The sequence below is a fragment of the Fusarium subglutinans genome (assembly GCF_013396075.1).
Source record: "Fusarium subglutinans strain NRRL 66333 chromosome Unknown NRRL66333_c0000014, whole genome shotgun sequence".
Taxonomy (NCBI): domain Eukaryota; kingdom Fungi; phylum Ascomycota; class Sordariomycetes; order Hypocreales; family Nectriaceae; genus Fusarium; species Fusarium subglutinans.
In genome coordinates this window covers 86,344-105,047 of record NW_023502077.1, presented here as the reverse complement: position 1 = coordinate 105,047, position 18,704 = coordinate 86,344, and the positions used below count along the sequence as shown (strand labels likewise).

Below are 18,704 nucleotides of genomic sequence, written 5' to 3'. Positions count from 1 at the left end.
GCAGAAGGAATTTAGACCGTACAGCGAGACAGACTTGAAGAACTAAAGAGGCTGGTCCCGACGCGGATCTTGTTGCGTACCCCCCTTGCCGAGAGGGATTTGCTAAAAAGGAGAAAGTTAGATACCGGTCCTAGATTGTATCCCCCTTCCATAAAACTAACTCTTAAGCAGGCCGTTTTCAAATACTACTTCTTGTGGCAATATGCGCAAATGTCCTGGAAGGAGATGAACATATGGATGCGTCTCCCACACCACCCACATATCGTTCCATTTGACCGGGTAGTCGTCGACGAGCTTGACGACCCCCGTCACAGTAGACAACTGGTATGAGAGGCGGCAGGATATCCGGGACAGGGGCAATAAGGTCCTAAACTGGGAACGGCCACCGCAGAGACTGATAGACAATGGGATTCGGGTGCTCTCGACCGGCGAGGTAATTGACTACTAAGAAGCGAGGTTCCCTCGAAGATGTGTGTGGCCCAGTACTCGTACGCAGGTCTACGAACTCACGAAGGAAGTATCCCGGCTTCCGCAGAAGTAAATACACACTATAGTTTTGCCACAAACCTCGGAACTAAACCAAGTCAGATATGCACCTCAGCCGTAATAGTGAAATATAGTTCGGGAGGCTGGGCACATATAGAATCTATGAAGACATATCAAGCAATTCGATGTTCTTGCCTTATATGTTAGTCAATTGTTGCAACAATATGGGTTTAAACAATTGCTCTTGATTTGGCCAGTGCATTAATTCAAGAATGAACAGATATTTGCAGTAGCCCTTAGGAAGCACGAATATATAACCCTCACAATACAAGTTTTGCATCTATTTTTTATAAAAGTCTCCTGGATAAGAGAAGAATACCAAGTAATAACCTAGCGATTTCATCGCAATACACGTTCCGTATGCCAGCCAGTTCGGTTAGCAATGACCAGAGGTGCGGTATCTAACCGTAACTTAGTGAAATCCGAAGACGAGTACGTTTCGCTTACCTTGTCTGGAGCTACCTCGGATGGAAGGGGAGATAATGACTGTTGTTTGCTTCTGGAGAAGATCTTTCCAATATCATAAGTTGAGAGAAGTTGCTCGAGTGTCGTCCCACTACATGGTGATTTGTCTTGACCTTGAGCTGGAAATTCTTCCCTGATCAATCGTTCAATTTCATCAACGCAAAGTGATGCTATGAAATCGGATTAGTTTCAAGTCGATTGGAGACGGGCCAATAGACTAATTCTTACCAGTTACAGTCGACATGCTCTCGTGGAGCCCACGGGACTCCCACTTGGGCCATTCCTGGCTGTCCTGGTGAAGTTTCTGCAGTATGACTTTCAAGCGCCGGCCCCGGCTAGAACACTGCATGATTGACGGGACACTTCCTGTGCTAAACCGACCAGTATAGTAAGCCACTGCCATCTCGTCAAAGTTGTGGAAACCCGATATGCGCATGGTTTCTAGGATGGAGTCGAATCGGCGGGTCAGCTCGGCTACTGGAGACGGGCTAGTTTCCTCCGCCGATGGGGATACTTTGGAGGAAGATAGAGATGACAGCCTGCTGCTGCAGCAAGCATTGGCATGCTCTTGCAGCGTCGAATGCTGCATTCCTGCGGCGCTGTTATGCAGACTAGGCCCCGGTCCGTGATGGCCGGTCTCACTGAAATGCGTGTTAGTGGAGATGCTTAAGTTACGAGATATTGTCGGAATATCATGGCTTACCCGCGTGATCTATGCGAGTCCAAGTCAGAATGGCTCTGCGCCGATGGGATCCTGCGCATATCAGGCCCTTGTTCGTTCTGGCGCCATAGCGGAAAGCCTTCTGGGACTTGTCCAAGCACCGGCTGCGAGCTGCTACGACAAGAACACAGGGGGGGTTGGGACTCTGGCCTGGTAGCGTTGGACTCCATTGGTGCTGACAAACGTTCTATGTCTGGCTGTGACCATTCCCGGTCCGGTGAGAACAAAGACACCATGTCGTCGGGTGTGATAAGGTTATGCATATCAACTGCTGAATACCACGCTGAGGTTGCAGTTGCTGGAGCAGAGCTTAGCTGGCTGTTGGACAGTTGTTGGCGTTCAAAGTAATCGACCGAGTTTTCGGAACTGCTCGCATACTGGAGAGGCTCGTGGTAGCTCCCTGGCAGGTAATGGAGGTTTTGGCTCCGGTCGAGACCACAGCCTTGCTGCATTGTGCTTCTATCAGACATGGGTACCGCAGGCACTTCGGGGTCTACGCCTTCGCCTTCGCCTTCGCCTGCGCACTGAGGCAGTGTCTTGGTAGCCTCGCTGCTCTCTTTTGCTCTTCGCCCTATATTCAAACAGTTAGCCAGTATGGATGATATGAGACTAGTTTATACTTACGGTGGTTGCGCTGAGATAATCTGTTCTGAATTCTTCCCAAGTTCTGAGTTAGCAAGAATAACTTGGGTAAGATCCCTAGGATCGAGTTGTTTACCTTCGTCGTTGAACAGCCCTAGGACTAGTGGATCGACGAGATCGTGATTTCTTGGGAGTAGGTTCCAAGACTTCTTCCAAGAACATACTAATAACTTGAGCAGGAGAGACCTCTCGGCGTTTTTTGGACTGCTGTATTCGTGGGGAGCCCAAGACCTGTCTGTCTATGCCGACGAGTATTTATATTGAGTTGAAGCGCCACTAATATCTTGGCTCACTTGCATCGTATTATTTCGGTAGGCTAGCCCACGGTGATTGACGGCGTTGGTCTTACTGTAGAACAGGGTCTCGTGCATACATACGAAAACTCCAGTACAAAGAAATGCTGCCTTGGATGAGGTCGAGTTGAGTGGTTGGATAACGAATCACGGATGGAGTATCCCTGAAGACCTGGTGGATGTAACGTGGTGTATGCGCTGGATATAGCCCAGTAGGTACAAGTCCGAGAATTACGAGGATCTTGACGCTGATTGCATATATCAAAAGTACTCTGACAAGATGCTCGTTTTAGTGGGCTAAGGTAGACTGGGGTGTCTAGTGTAGGCCCAGCCGGGGATTTTGCCGTCCCGCGCACAGTAACCGCATAAGGGTTAAGTGTAGGATCTTCCCGAGTAGTTTATCTTTTGTGCTTTAACTCAAAGTTGGTCTAGATACCAACTAGTTAAACTAACTAATTATCGATCTGACTCAAGATCTCACCACTACTTGGAGTTGTCCTATCTAATCTTGGCCGAGTGTTGGTCGTTTCATAGAACCAACAGCCACGAGCAGGGGTCACGAAAACTGATCATGCCAGTTCACGGCGCTTTCGCCTCGAGTTGATACTACCTTCCAAGTTGTCTCAGACCCAGATTATTATTGAGCGGAGTACGTACGGCCTCGCAAAGATAATCAACCCCGTATCGCGCATGGACAGAGTGGCCCTCATACATTAGTAGGTATTGCTCGAAGGATTGCGGGCCATGCATGCATTGGATGTTTGGGGGTCAGTTTCTTTTTCTTTTTGAGCTGCTTATCCGGAAATACAATCGCAGTTAAGCTATAGTTGCATCGGAAATCTGCAGCATCAGCCTGGTTGGTAGGGCTAGGGGCCACGGAAGCTATTTATCGTTCCTTGCAAGGTCGTAGCGCATTATTAGTGCTCGTTTCTCACCAACATGCGTATGGGTCGACGGAGAAATGCTGATAGTTCTAAATAGGAAGGAGTATTAACACTGCGCTGCGTGCGTGCCTTGGAATGTAAGCCAACTTGTCATAAGCACTCCTGACAACTCAACTCAACTACCCAGCACCTAGTTAGCCCATGCAATTAAACGCCCTGGTTCTAGGCTGGGCTCCATCTGTATTGCATACTGTAAACAGGCAATCTAGCGAAAGTGCCAACCCGGACTAATCAAATCCGACTTAAGGTATCCCGAGTAGCACCTCGAGTTATCTCATCTACACACGAGACTCTTCACCCTTACAACAGCCAAGTCTGCCAAGATGCCATTCCACGATGGCGAGTTTGGCTTGATGTACATGAACCGAGACCGGTTCGACTTCAACCTTCACTTTGAACAGCTCTTCTTCTCTATTCTTCCATGCACCTTGTTTATCGTGTGCTCACTATGGCGCGCTATCACTCTGTCACGCAAGCCCCTAGTGGTTCACGCACCAATCTTCCAGCTCATCAAATTGGTATGTCGTCGCCAAGATATAGATAGGTCCATTAATTCTGATCAACTAACTTTGGCATCAGGGAGCTATCATAACATATGTTGGCCTTCAGATCGCGCTGCTGATTCAAGTCGGCATGGGCTCGTTCCATGTCACTCCAATCTTCATCGCATCTTCTGTTCTCAATCTCGTAGCAGCTTTGGCTATGGTGATGATCAGTTATACTGATCATAACCGGAGTCCACGTCCCTCGATCCTCTTAAACACCTTTCTGTTCCTGACTCTATTGTTCGACATTGCCCAGTCCCGCACGCTGTTCCTGCTCTCTGAGAGTACACCAGAGAATACCTACAGTGCCGTCTTCACAACATCTTTGGCCGTCAAGGTCGTCATTCTGTTCCTGGAAACCAAGTCAAAAAACAAATGGATACAGTGGGACAGAAATGATCATAGCCCCGAAGAAACCAGCAATATCTTCTCACTCGGCGTCCTGTCATGGCTAAACAGTATTTTCTTGCAGGGTTATAGATCTACACTATCCATGGATGATCTTTACCCTCTGGATGTTGCGCTGCATAGCAAGCAACTCCATGATAGGTTCTTGGCCAACATGGACTACAGCAAACTCAAAGGAGACAGCTATGGTCTCGTCAAAGTCCTCGTCAAGACTCTCATTGTCCCTCTCCTTCTGCCAATCCCTTTGAGACTCGCTCTTCTAGGCTTCACCTTCTGTCAACCATTCTTCATTGAAAAGCTGTTGGATCATCTCTCGCAGCCTGAAATTGAAGCCAATGTGGGGTATGGCTTCATAGGTGCTGCAATACTGATCTACCTTGGTATGGCTGTCTCGGCAGCTCTTTGCTGGTGCGTCAGATTATAGTTAGAAAGTCTTTGGATCGAGACTGACATACAATAGGTATCTTCACCACCGCATGAGAGCAATGACTAGATCTATATTGGTGACAGAGATATTCTCCAGAGCCACACAAGCCCGCATCGGAGCAGACGACCATAATGCTGCCCTAACTCTGATGAGTACCGACATAGAAAGAATCAGACTCGGTCTCAGAATGCTGCATAATGTCTGGGCAGGCGTTATACAGGCTGCCCTAGCTGCGTGGATGTTGTATATCAGGCTGGGACTGGTCTTCCTGGTACCCATAGGAGTGGTTGTGGTATGCTTCACCCTCTTGGGAGTTCTGGTAAACTTCACAGGAGATTCTCAGAGAGCGTGGATGACAGGCGTGCAGAAACGCGTCGGTTTGACAGCTACAGTCATTGCTGGCATGAAGAACCTCAAGCTTTCCGGCCTGGCTTCCACTGTGAGCTCCTTCGTTCAGAAGTTACGAGTAGAGGAGCTTGCTGCTGGTGCTCGGTTCCGCAAGATCTTCATCATAGCCGCCATGCTTGGCTTCACGCCCATGCTGATCAGTCCTCCCCTGACCCTTGCGTTTACTCGGGCTTCACTTGATACCTCAAAGGTCTTCACAAGTCTGGCATTTTTGATGCTCCTTACCAATCCCCTCTCTCAAATCTTCACCTCTATACCCGAACTAGTCTCTGGAATCGCCTGCATTGGACGCATCCAGGCCTTTTTAGAATGTGAAACTCGCCATGACTTCCGCCAAGTCCTGTCTGATCGCAAGAAGAATCTCAGTTTTACCGAAATCGAAGCAGACACGGGTAGCTCAAAGATTGAAACGACACCCGACTCTGCCATGATTAGCATAAAGAATGGCAATTTTGGCTGGAAAGAAAATGCCTTTGTTCTTCAAGATATCAATGCACATATCAAAAAGTCTTCTCTCACCATGGTAGTTGGGCCAGTGGGTTCAGGGAAGTCAACCTTCTGCAAGGCCCTTCTGGGCGAAATCCCATTCAGCCAAGGGAGTGTAGTGTTGAGTATGCGATACCCTCGTATCGGCTTCTGTGACCAGACTGCTTTTCTGTGGAATGGGTCCATTCGCGACAACATTCTCGGCTTTTCACTATACGACGAAAAGAGATACAATTCAGTCATCCAGGCCACAGCCTTGTCAGTGGACTTTGCAAAACTCATCCAAGGAGATCAAACCAACGTTGGATCGGATGGCATCACCCTGTCGGGCGGTCAGAAGCAGCGAGTTTCCTTAGCGCGTGCCTTGTATCTAGAGTCCGACTTGGTGATACTGGACGATGTGTTCAGCGGTCTCGATGCAGATACAGAGCTGCACGTCTTCCAACGAGTATTTGGACCTGGGGGCTTACTTCGAGAGAGATGCACGACTGTTGTATTGTGTACTCATAGCGTTCGCTTTCTCCCGTTCTCTGATCACGTCATCTCTCTCGGGGACAACACTATCAAGGAGCAAGGCAGCTTCAAGGAACTTGCTGAACAAGGAGGCTACGTCAAGAGCCTCGGCATACGTGATTCAGCTGGAGGTGGTGAGAGTGACGCTATGTCCGAAACAACAGCTTCAAAAGAACGGACTGAAGCACAAGTGGACTCACAAGGCTCACTAGACGGCTCCCCAGGAGCCGAAGTCAACCTTGATGACCTGAACCGTGCAACAGGCGACAAGGAGGTTTATAAGTACTATTTCCTGAGTATGGGACTCTTGGTAGCCTTCTGCTGTTTCTTCTTGGCTGCGCTCTGGGGGTTCTTTACCAATTTCCCCACCATTTGTAAGTGAACAATGCTTCAATCTGTCACTATTCTTCACATAACTAATGGGCTTATCTACAGGGATTAAATTCTGGACTGACGATATATCATCCGACACCCGAAGTCACTCCCATGCTTACTATGTTGGCATATACGCGTTGTTGCAGGTCTCCGCTTTGATCTCGTTGTTACTCCTCGGCATCACTCTTTTTATCGTGTCTATTAAGAGAGCTGGTTCGAATCTCCATCATGATACACTCAGAACGTTGGTCCAGGCTCCATTGTCCTTTTTCACGCAGACCGACACCGGCGTCATTACCAATCTTTTCTCACAAGATCTCAATTTGATCGATACTGAACTTCCAGATGCTTTGTTGAATACCTTGTTCTGTGTAAGTTTGTGTGATGAGCAAAGCCTGGCTTACTACTACTAACATCAATGAATAGGTGTTCCAAGCACTCGGACAAGCTGCAGTTATGCCAATCTCATCGGCATACTTGGCTATTAGTTATCCATTCCTGGCTGTTATACTCTACTCAGTGCAAAGGTTTTATCTTAGGACTTCTAGGCAGCTAAGGCTTCTGGACCTCGAGGCTAAAAGCCCCCTGTAGTAAGTTATACAGCAGAACCTTTCTCCATGGAGAATTCAATGACTTACAAACTCTCAGCACCCATTTCATGGATACTGTGAGGGGTATTACGACTCTGAGAGCTTTTGGTAAGTGACTAACCCACTGAGCAAATCAATAAGCTGCCATCCCAGCAATTGATGGATAAGATTATACTGATGATATGAAGGCTACATCTCCGATGAAGTTTCTAAGAATGCTAGGCTACTCAATAGAAGCCAACAACCCGCCTACCTTCTTGCCATGGTGCAGGAGTGGCTCAATCTCGTTTTGGATATGGTAGTTATGCTACTGGCAGCAGTATTGACAATACTTGCAGTTAGACTGCACTCAAATTCGGGGTTCACGGGTGCTTCTTTGGTTACTCTCATGAGTTTCGGAGAAAGTCTATCTGGTATCATCATTTATTACACACGTCTCGAAACATCCATAGGTGCCATCTCCAGGCTCAAGACCTTCAACGCAACAGTCAAGCCTGAGGGAAAAGAGGGAGAGGACCTGACACCCCCGGAGAATTGGCCACAACGTGGCAGCGTGGAACTGAACAACGTTTCAGCGAGCTATCAGTAAGCGCAACTCTCTTTCAAGTGCTAACAAGAGGATAATTGCTGATAATATACTTATAGAATAGAGAGCTCAAGCGATTGTGAACCCGATTTGGCCCTTGATAACGTTTGTCTGAGCATCAAACCAGGAGAAAAAGTGGCCATTTGCGGCCGGACGGGCAGTGGCAAATCAAGTCTTGTATCTTTGCTGCTGAAACTCCTCGATCCTCTGCCAGACACCCCCAATGAAGGTTTTCTGGTTGATGGTCTCCCACTTAATAGGCTGGACAGAGATGCCCTTCGTCAACGAGTCATTGCGGTGCCTCAAGAGGCCGTTTTCTTACCTGACGGCGCGACATTTAAGGAGAATCTGGACCCTTCCGGCCTCTCGACCCCGGATGAATGCAAATCCGTCCTTGAAGATATCGGGTTATGGGACTTTGTTCAGGGTCGTGGCGGTATCGATGCTGGCATGACGTCTTCAACTCTTAGCGGTGGTCAACGACAACTAATGTCGATGGGACGTGCTTTGCTGCGACGCCGAGCCCGAGCGCAGAGGACAACGGGCCCTGGGAGTATGACAGAAAAGATGGAGGACCAAGGTGGCTTGTTGCTGCTAGATGAAGTCAACTCCAGCGTCGATCAGGACATGGAACTCATTATCAAGCGGATCATCGAGACGGAGTTTGACGCATACACGGTGATTGCCGTAAGTCATCGCTTGGATATGATCATGGATTTTGATACAGTTGTTGTTCTTGATACTGGTAAGCTTGTTGAGGTTGGAAATCCTCGAGAGTTGGCTAGCACAGAAGGAAGCAGGTTTGCGAATCTTGTAAGAGCTGGGGGGAAGTAAGTGCCCATTGTCAATAGTCTACTGCTTATCAATGTATTGGTAGGTACAGATGAATCCCTGGCTTTCTACCTGTACTCAAATCTAGGATTTTCCCTGGTTCCTTCGCTTCTCAAGCTCCTGTTCTAGCACATCTATTCCCGACCATTTCTTGAACAACCAGTCCCATGTGCCCAGTGGGAAAATAGATGCTATCTTACCAGTACCAGCTTGACCTCCTCTATAAACCAGATGTGGCGGATTGACAGAAGTCAAGTCCTGAACTACTCTTTTGGCCCACTCTCCCGCGTCCTCCCTATCGCTTACTGAAGTCCTCCCATTCATCGGGCCTTCAATGGCCTCCCTCGCCACGGTATAGATTGAGTCGTCAGGAAGTACAGCATCGTTTGAGTTTTGGAAGAATGTCGACTTCACTCGGCCTGTGACGATATTGACGACTTTAACACCAAAGGGGGCGAGTTCCATGCGAAGGCTCTCGGTCAGACTAGCTGCTGCTGCTTTGGACGCAGAGTATCCCCCCTGAAACGGCATGCCACAGCCAAGCATGCCCATTCCAGAAGTATTATTGGCGATCAAAGCATTCTTTTGCTTGGAAGCAAGCAGAAGGGGAAGAAAGGCCCGGGAGATGGTGACAATAGAATAAGCGTTGAGTTCGAATAGTTGACGAAGGGCACCCATATCTGTGTCCATGATAGGCATGCTGTACCCCAAGCCTGCATTATTGACGAGGGCATCTAGGGATCCTCCGGTCTGAGCTTGAATAGTCTTGACAGCCCGTGAGATAGACTCGCTTGATTGGACGTTTAGTTCGACCTGCTCAATGCCATTCTCTTTCATGACTGCCATTTTGGACACGTTCCGAGCCGAGGCGAAGACACGCCATCCAGCTGCATGGAATGCCAATGCTAGAGCTGATCCGAGGCTGCCATCGGAGCAGCCCGTGACGAGGACGGTTCTCTCTGGTTTCATTGTATTCAAAGACGGAATACTATTGGCTAGGAAAGTTTGGGGTGATCTATTTATGCGTATTGACGCTTGGAGAAGTCTGCTATAGCCGTATATATACCCTGTTTGTGTCCAAACTCCACCAATGCCTATGTCGAATCGATAGTGAGATATCGGAGTCGCGTGCAGAAGTAGACTAAGAGTGTTGGTGACCAGGATTTTTTCTCTCAGGTGAATTAAGAACCGTATGATACAGATGCTACAGGGGGTGCTTTTAGACGTGGAACTGTCATCCATATGCATATGCATGTCAGCCACTACATGAAGCATATGCATATGGATGACATGCATATGTAGACACCAACACCTCCTGCACTACTCGCAGACATCGTCGACACCTCGATGAGACATGGAGGAATTATCGCAGAGCTAACGATATGCGGGATGTCTTGAACACAATTGCTTAGTGAGTTATTGCAATGCTTGGTGTCATGCTGAACTGCAGCTAGATCAAATCTCGGGATATGATCGAGATAATAGAACTTGAAAGAGTAGTTCGATAAACACCTCGAATTATTCCACTTTACATCTATCGGATACCCTAAATACTGCCTCCCAATCAAGAAATCCAAACTAATGCCGTCTGCCCCAGCCAAAAAGCCGGACTTTGTCCAAGAGACCTTTCTCCTACGAGACACAAAAGGGTAGTTTCTTTATATGCACAGTCAAATACAATATTCTAATATACATTGTTTTTTAGGGCTATGCCTCGCCCTCTCCTGCCGGTGGAAGATCTCTGCACATAAGAGCACATCTAGTTACTTTTGTACTGCTGATGTCGTCCTGCAAGAAGTACCCATCACAGAATGGTTTGAACAGGATGCCGCTGGAGGCTCGATTGCAGATATAACTGGAAGTCCACTAGAGCCTCTTATCCGGCAAACTTGCTACCCCAATGGAACCTCCATTCCTGCAACAGAAGCCAGAGCCGCCATAATCATTCTGTCACCACGAAGCGGATATCTTTGCAGGAGCGACATTATCAGTGTCAGGATGAGGCACTCGGATTTCGTCGAGACTGTCATTCCTTTTCACAATCGGAATCAAAAGATTTCTGCTTTGGCGACTGGAGACTGGCAATGGCCTAGCAGCCTTTCTGCACTGCTTCCCTCATCTCCAGGGGCTTTGGTGGTGAAGCGATATTCCAAACAAACCAACAATTCCTCTCTGAGCTTGCTCCAGCATGACCTGGAGAGGAGACTCAAGTTCAACTGGATTGTTCCGAAAAAGCCATTTGCTCGAACAGTGGCTGTTGTTGGCGGCCGTCCAATGTACGATGAGATTCAGGGCATGTATGGCTCGAGGGGCTTTTTCGAAGCTGCTCAGGCTCTTGGCATGTCATTGATTGTCTTTGATGAGCCAAATCACTGGCTGAAGAAGGACAAGTATTCTCATCTTCGCCAAGAATTCATCCCTGTTGATATGAGCAACATCACCGATCTACCACGGAGGATGGCGGATGCTCTCAAAGACAAGCATGTGGACGGAATTGTCACATTCACGGACGGTTTCGTCATAGCAACTGCTGAGGCAGCTGGGATCTTGGGGCTTCCCACCGAGCCGCTGTCGAGTATGAAAAAGGCACATTACAAGCACGAGATGCGCCGCCTTGTCAACAGGACCAACATCCAGGCCATGCATCTGACCAGCGTGGACCAGCTAGAAGATGCCAAGATGCAGGAAAGCTTCCAGTCACTCAAATACCCGCTGATAGTGAAGCCATCTCGTGGTCAGTTCTCCAGAGGCGTCAAGAAAGTGAGCGGTGATGCAGCGATGCGTCAAGCCGTTCGTGAACTTGATATAGAGGGCCTTATGGAGCAAGGAGTACTTATCGAGACATACGTCGATGGACCTGAGTTGGACGCCAACTTTGTGCTCTGGGATGGTCAGATCCTCTTCCTGGAAGTTACAGACAATCTCCCATGTCCTGGAGATAAGAGCGCTGCTACTTCAGACGAAAGCTTTGTTGAGACAGTGCAAATTTCTAACAGTGGCTTACCCGCCAACGAGTTGAGCATTATTCGAAACTCTCTCCACGACAGTCTCTTACAGCTAGGCTTTCGATCTGGTGTTTTTCATGTGGAAGCTCGGATGCAAAACTCTTCAATGCAATATCAAGACCTACGAGGCGACAACATCCTTGATCTAGCCCCCGTGAGCAGGTCTCGCGAACAAGACCCGGATGTGTTCCTCATCGAAGTCAACGCTCGCTCGCCGGGCACAGCGGGAACATGGGCGAGTCTGTATACTTACGGGGTAGACATGGGTGCACTGCAGCTCCTCCACGCTGTTGGAGACGCAGAGCGTTTTGCCTCTCTCTCCCAACCCTTCTCCTCGATTCTAGGCCGAGATCATGTTGATATTGGTGGAGGAGGAGGTGCACAGTATTGGGGCGCGCACTGCATGATTCCCGTGCACCGAGATCATGTCTTTGTGCCACCTGGTTTTATCGACATGGTCCTGGCAGAGATTCCGCACATATCTGCCCATGTCTCTCGGGCAGAACTATACGCGGAGGCGGGGACGTTTGTGTCTCCGGGTGATTCAGCATGGGTCGCTTACTTTTTGCTGTTTTCAAAGGTGGATAGGCGGCATCTGTTGGAGATGTATCACCTGGTAGCGCAGGTTTCTAAGAGGATCTTGGACGAGCACGCACATGGAGGACCGTGAGGACATGATGCTTTCTGTTTAGTAACTACCGTTATGCTATTTTCACAAGCTTGAACTTTTGAACACGAGAATATCTCTGAAAAAGCGCCTGATACGTGAACAAAGACTGTGCCAGTGAATCGGGGTCTATTTAATCATTGCAATGTCTACAAAACGTCTTCAAGGCCTTAATTTTTCATCTGGATCGTATGCATAGCTCATATCTCCCGTTACTTGGCCCCCCTCAGCATGCGACTCTCATGCATACCAACATTTCTATGCACTGCCATCTCCCAACTTCAACTCTGTGCTACTCACCCTCCTTGGGTTCTAGCATGCATGTAGCTGTCAGCCATTACGTGAAGAAATCATATCCACCGGCTGCATGGTCAGCCTGCAGATTTAACATGGGTATCATACATGCTCCGTCAGACTTTTTCAAACAACGCTGGTAGGCGCACAACGCCGCCCTCGGCTGGGCACGTCTACTTCCGTATTTTAAGGGCGTTCCTTTCAAAAGTACTGAATGAGGGATCTTAATTGCTAAGCATCTTGGACGAAAGACAGATAATCAACAAAATCTTGTTTGGCCGGTTTTCACGGACGTGCGACTGGACTTTTCACCACTCATCCATATTCTTCATCCCATCATGGACACCGTAACTAATGGTGACTCTCGCCCTCTTGAGAGAGCCGTAGTCGATCTGTTCGATGAGTGGGCAGCCCGAGATCCTGATAGAGTTGCTGTAGAGTGGAAAGACGAACAACTCACGTATGGCCAACTACGAAATGCTTCGCTTCACGTTAGCCAGGCACTCCTCGCTGCAGGCGTCAAACCACGGAGTCGAGTCCCCGTACTCACCCAAATGTCTCTCGAGATGCTCCCCGCCGTCATAGGTGTCTTGAGAGTCGGTGCTTGCTACATACCCATGGATGTTGTGGCTTGGAGTCGTGGAAGAATAGAATCAGCACTCTCTGACCTTTCGTCTTCTGTGGCTCTCATTGCAAGCCATTGTCCTGGCTTGGAGTTGACAAGCTACGTCGACCATGTGGTGGAGTTTCGGACTTCTTGGTTGCTTTCTCCTGTCACCGAGGGCATTGGCCTCTTGTGCAAGCAGCTAGACCAGATACGACGGGGCTTCCGATATAATGATCTTGCTTGGATTGTGTTTACATCTGGAACTACGGGAAAGCCGAAAGGGGTCATGGTCTATCACCGAGGCATTTGCTCTGTTGCTATGGTGCGACTCAACGACAATCTCGACGTCATCACGGCAGAGAAGGGGCTTCGTAGTCTTCTAGCTTACTCCATTTCATTTGATGGTATGTCTGTCGCTTTTTGATCTCTCATGAGAGTAATTGGTACTAAACATCTTCATAGGATGCGCCGGTGTTGTTTGGCTGAGCCTGACAAAGGGTGGCACGTTGGTACTGGCTTCGCCATCCGATTTCCCTCAAGCCTCAACCACCTGTGAGGTTCTGAGCATGACACCCTCGATGCTCGCTGTCATGGATCCTTCTGGAGGCTATGATAGGGTCCAGTACATATATCTCGGTGGCGAAGCACCCGTAATGGATGTCGTCAATCGCTGGATCACTCCAACTCGCAAGGTGCTCACCACATATGGCCCTTCAGAGACAACTGTCACCATCAGCTTTGGAGAACTCAAGCCAGGGGAGGACCCTCCGTTTGGCGAGCTTATCCCAGGCGTCGAGGTTGTTCTGGTAGATGAGAATCTGCAGGAATGCAGCTACGGCGAGGTCATGATCACGGGACCAGGCCTGGCAGCTGGCTACTATAAAAACCCTGAACTCACAGCCCAGAAATTCATCGAGTGGAACGGGAAAAGGTTTTACAGGACTGGAGACCTTGCTCGACGATACAAAGATGGCCAAATCATTTGGGCTGGGCGAGCAGATTCTTTGATCAAGAATAGAGGGTTTCTTGTCAACCTCGATACTGAGGTTGAGCCAGCACTCGCCTCATTCAAGCCTGTAAGAGTTGCCGTGGCCTTCAAGTGGCGAGAGCGTCTGGTAGGATGTATTCAACCCGCCAAGGTCAACATTGAGGAGCTCCGTCAATTTATGAGAGAGCGTTATGATCCTTTTATCATCCCAGACATCATCGTTGCCCTAGACTCCTTTCCCCTACGACCAAACGGAAAGGCGGATCGAGGTGCCCTCAAAGAGCAACTCGATGAGGGAGAAGTAGAAGAGGAAGAGCTTGCGTTGGAGGGAGAAACGAAGACAGCTTCGACGTATGACGTGCTGCGCGCGGCTTTCTCTCAAGTATTACACGTTCCGGCCCAACGGCTCAATGAGACATCAGCATTCACCAAGAATGGGGGAAACTCTCTTACAGCTCTCAAACTCACCAATCTACTGAACAAGAAGGGTTTCTCTGTTTCTGTGGTCGATGTGCTGAAGCTGGATACCATTGGTCAACTACAAAATGTCTTGAAGAGATCGACACCCTCAGATGACAAAGGAGGTGACCAAGAGCCAGAGGTTGGGTTCTGTGATATCCCAGTAACTCCAGTACAGAGGCTATTCCTAAATCGATCTCTGGAATATCCCAAGTTCTGTGCTCTTATTGGTACGACTCGCTACGTTGGAGATGCTTCCAAGACGCCAACCGCCAGTGAGATTCGCGATGCTTGCGTCAAGGTCTGGTCAGCACATAGCATCTTCCGAACAAGCTTTGACCTGGAAAGGTTTACTCTCTCTGATCTGGGCAGACTGAATCTTGACTGGCATGACGTGGTTGTCGAGCAAGACAACTTCGAGGCAGCGTGTGCAGCCGCCGAGGAGAGAGCCTGGTCATCTTTGGAAAGCCTCAAGCCATCAGATACGGAAGTTCCTTACTGCGATATGACATGTGTCTCTGTACCTGGTCGTAAGGCCTTGGCACTCATCAGTCGAACCCATCACGTATTGGTTGATGTGTTTTCGTCTGCAATACTCTCGGCTGATGTGGAGAGGGCGTTGGCCGGTGAAGACATTGTCTCAAGGCCTCGGTTTCAGGACTTTGCGCGCTTCATGCAGAAGTATTCGAGGGAGAACTTGGCGAGAGCAACAGATGCTTTCAACAAGATGATTCAACCGCTTCACAAAGACGCCATCTTGAATCTCCCTCGTCCAGCGACACTCCCATCAAAGCAAGCTTTTGATCTGGTGCGATATAAAGCACCCACGCCTATCAGCAGAGCTAGACTCAACGCTGCAGTTCACAGACTCGGCATTACGAATAGTACCATGGCGTATGCGTCCTGGGCTTTGTTTCTGGCAAAAGTGACAGGATGGAACCAGCTCGGATTCTGTATTAGTCTATCAGGACGTACTCTCCCTTGGCCAGGGGTTGAGTCAATAGTTGGTCCTTTGCTCTCCCGAGTCCCATTTAGTACCCCTGTTCCATCAAGCGGACGCGTTCACGAGTGGTTGGCCGAGGTGCATAAAGCTACACTTGATACCCTCGAGTTCGATGGCCTCTCTCACGCCCTGCCCGACTCTATCATGGCAGACCCCCGCCTGAACGCGACGATAGTTCTCTGCTTCCTCGATGTACCGCAGCCATCAGCCAACTGGACTTATAGTGACAAGCAGCGCCACAACTACCTCCTGAATTGGTCTATCTTCCAAGAGGGTGATGATGTGACGAACGTTCTTGAGGTACAGTCTTCGGGTGTTGATATGGAATGGGCTGAGAAGATGAAGTGGGTTGCTGGTGATCTGCTGAATTCGCTGGTGGACTCGACAGAAGATACTCTCATCGAGAGTCTTCTCTGCTGAGAGGCAGTTCATTGTGAGGATGATATGTTGAACTCGGAGTTGAGGAGGTAGTATGTGAGATAGAACCATAGTTTAAAATACGGATAATTATGCCCCGAAATTACACTGGTTCTTCAATGGCACTTGATCTCTGTGTTGAACTCCTTTGGTTTACAGAATGAGTGATAGTATCGACTTGAGACTAGCTTGATAGTCCTGGCCCTCCTCTCGGCAAAGTTAGGTATCCAGTCTGGAGTAAATTTGAGAGACCAGGTTTCTCGTTTTGTAGTTTTGGCTGTTCTACGCCCATACAGCTCCTCACCTTGGTTGATTTGATATATGAGCCATTGAACCTCACAGTTGTAGGTTTATAAGCAAGATATAATACCAATGAGTAAGTTTACTAACTGACAAGACCTAGTCTAACTAAATTAAACTAACATTCACTCAACTCCAAGTATCAAGACTGACGTGTTAGTTGCATGGAGTTAACCTTCCGTGCAGCAGAAGGTAAGGAGTTCTTATTGCCGCTCTGCGATATCTCAATCATCTCTGATGCCCAGTCTCCAATCGCTGCCACAAGAGCATCTATCTCCTCGCGAGAGTTGTGGGCGTGAAAGACAAGCCGGATACGACTGGCTCCCTTTGGCACTGTCGGGTACGAGATTGGGTATGCATTCATGTTGGCGATGATGAGGTGGTAGAACAGGTACATCTCATGGCCGTGGTGTAGGAGAATCGGCATGATGTGTGAGTGATATGGACGCTGTTCCCATTCATCGGCGAGCGGGATAGTTATCAACCCCTCGTCAATGGCCTCTTGCCATACGGGGTGATCTGTGATGCTCTGCAAGAAATGCTTGACAATCTCCTGGATGTGATTCTGTTGCTGTGTTGTTGTTAGGAAAGTCAGGGTCACGGTATAGGGGAGAAAAGCAGAGACATACATCTTGAGTATGGCCGTTTCGCAAAAGTTGGTACCCAGCACGAATACAAGCTACCATGGGAATCGAGGGTGCACCACTGTAAGTCAGTGATCGTGCGTTCTGAATAATCACGTTTCGGATGGTCTGGTTGCACAGAATGACACCTAAAGCGAAGTGTTAAAAGAAGACACCCTCTACAAAGTCTGAGAGACGTACCTCCGGTTGCACCCAAGGCTTTGCTGCACACGTGGACTCTTATGGCGATGTCCTTCTCAAGGCCTAATTCCTGGACCTATTTCCGAGGGTTAGATAGACAACAGTAAACCCGTGGGATGTGACTACTTACCAGTCCGCCACCTCTTGGGCCAAGAACACCGCTGCTATGGGCCTCGTCTATAACGAACTGGGCATTGCCAGCAGGAAATAGTTCTTTGGCCAGTTGAACAAACTCGAGCAATGGACAGATGTCACCCTCCATGCTATAGATTGACTCAACACAAATGAGGATTGACTTGGCCCCGGAGCGAAATGAGGCGTCTTCATCTCTCAGCGAGGTCAACACGTCTCGGAGAGAATCGATGTCGTTGTGCTTGAAGGAGATCTTGTGAGCGGCATTGCTTAGCTTCACGCCCAAGGCTGTACTCGCATGCGAGAACTCATCCCACACAATAGCATCGCCAGGTAACGGCACAGCCTCAAAGATGGCAATATTGGCAAGGAAGCCCGAGTGACAGATCCAAGCAGTATCTGCATTATGAAACGTCGAGATCTCCTTCTCGACCACATTGAGGTAATCATAGTTACCGTATTGTGTGCGTGAGCCCGAGGCACTCAGTCTGAAGTCACCGCAGCGAGCGAGTTCTTCCATGGACGTGTCACGGATGCGTCCCGATCGACTCAGGGACAAAAAGTCACTTGACGTGAAGTCGAGGACATCATCTTCCCATCGAGGCTTGAGTGTAATACAACCACCTCTCTTACGGGTAACATCTAGTGATTGTTCTAATCGGCGATAAAAGGCAGCTTCAGATTTCATCGACGGACCGCGGAGGGTTTGGCCACGAAGATGCGAGTCAAGGACGGATTTGTAATACATTTGGACGGTATAGTATGAGCAGAAAGAATAATATGGAAGGGTTTAACTAGTTATGAAACCTAGGAAGTAAAACAACAACAATTACGATGATGAATTGCAAAGATATACATATGCTAGATACCGTGTGGCATAGGTAGGGTGAGGTTAAGTCCTCAACGAATTATGCTGCCCATCTGTCCACCCAGCAGACACGAAGCAACTATCTCTCAACAGATTCTGTAATATCCATGATATTACACGGATTGAATGATAGTGCAAAGGGCCTCACAGTGGCTGACATGACAGAAACTGACATGCATTACTGTATCTGCAGTGGCTGACATGCATCTTTCTACCCCGGTTTGCCTGACGTGCATGAACGCCTGACAGGACTTTACAGGGATGAGCATAGGACAGGGTTCCACTGTAGGCGTGATCGAACCTTGCAGAATGAGCCCCATTGTGCTCTACAGCTGCGTGTAGGTAATTGCAAGGGTTGTA

The 18,704-nt window shown here is 48.7% G+C and overlaps 6 protein-coding genes across 6 annotated transcripts; 3 read left to right on the top strand and 3 right to left on the bottom strand.

The window, feature by feature from the left end:
- Positions 1–1,228: 1,228 nt before the first annotated feature.
- On the bottom strand, positions 1,229–2,536 carry FSUBG_1756 (uncharacterized protein; the record flags this gene model as incomplete). The annotated part of the gene is made up of 4 exons (XM_036679457.1): positions 1,229–1,652; positions 1,715–2,303; positions 2,357–2,376; positions 2,451–2,536. 4 exons carry the CDS (start codon positions 2,534–2,536, stop codon positions 1,229–1,231), a joined length of 1,119 nt encoding a protein of 372 aa, XP_036542673.1.
- A 1,398-nt stretch (positions 2,537–3,934) lies between these two features.
- Positions 3,935–8,783, top strand: FSUBG_1755 (multidrug resistance-associated 1; the record flags this gene model as incomplete). Its single annotated transcript, XM_036679456.1, has 8 exons — positions 3,935–4,129; positions 4,191–4,972; positions 5,025–6,772; positions 6,834–7,144; positions 7,200–7,363; positions 7,422–7,471; positions 7,552–7,948; positions 8,009–8,783. 8 exons carry the CDS (start codon positions 3,935–3,937, stop codon positions 8,781–8,783), a joined length of 4,422 nt encoding a protein of 1,473 aa, XP_036542672.1.
- An 81-nt stretch (positions 8,784–8,864) lies between these two features.
- On the bottom strand, positions 8,865–9,749 carry FSUBG_1754 (estradiol 17 beta-dehydrogenase; the record flags this gene model as incomplete). Its single annotated transcript, XM_036679455.1, has 1 exon — positions 8,865–9,749. The coding sequence occupies one exon, from the start codon at positions 9,747–9,749 to the stop codon at positions 8,865–8,867; it is 885 nt and encodes a 294-aa protein (XP_036542671.1).
- Positions 9,750–10,778: 1,029 nt separating this feature from the next.
- FSUBG_1753 (carnosine synthase 1) lies at positions 10,779–12,455 on the top strand (the record flags this gene model as incomplete). The annotated part of the gene is made up of 1 exon (XM_036679454.1): positions 10,779–12,455. The coding sequence occupies one exon, from the start codon at positions 10,779–10,781 to the stop codon at positions 12,453–12,455; it is 1,677 nt and encodes a 558-aa protein (XP_036542670.1).
- A 629-nt stretch (positions 12,456–13,084) lies between these two features.
- On the top strand, positions 13,085–16,223 carry FSUBG_1752 (nonribosomal peptide synthetase 5; the record flags this gene model as incomplete). The annotated part of the gene is made up of 2 exons (XM_036679453.1): positions 13,085–13,757; positions 13,816–16,223. The coding sequence occupies 2 exons, from the start codon at positions 13,085–13,087 to the stop codon at positions 16,221–16,223; spliced, it is 3,081 nt and encodes a 1,026-aa protein (XP_036542669.1).
- A 439-nt stretch (positions 16,224–16,662) lies between these two features.
- On the bottom strand, positions 16,663–18,224 carry FSUBG_1751 (aminotransferase class I and II; the record flags this gene model as incomplete). The annotated part of the gene is made up of 4 exons (XM_036679452.1): positions 16,663–17,091; positions 17,150–17,292; positions 17,345–17,420; positions 17,475–18,224. 4 exons carry the CDS (start codon positions 18,222–18,224, stop codon positions 16,663–16,665), a joined length of 1,398 nt encoding a protein of 465 aa, XP_036542668.1.
- Between the last annotated feature and the right edge of the window lie 480 nt (positions 18,225–18,704).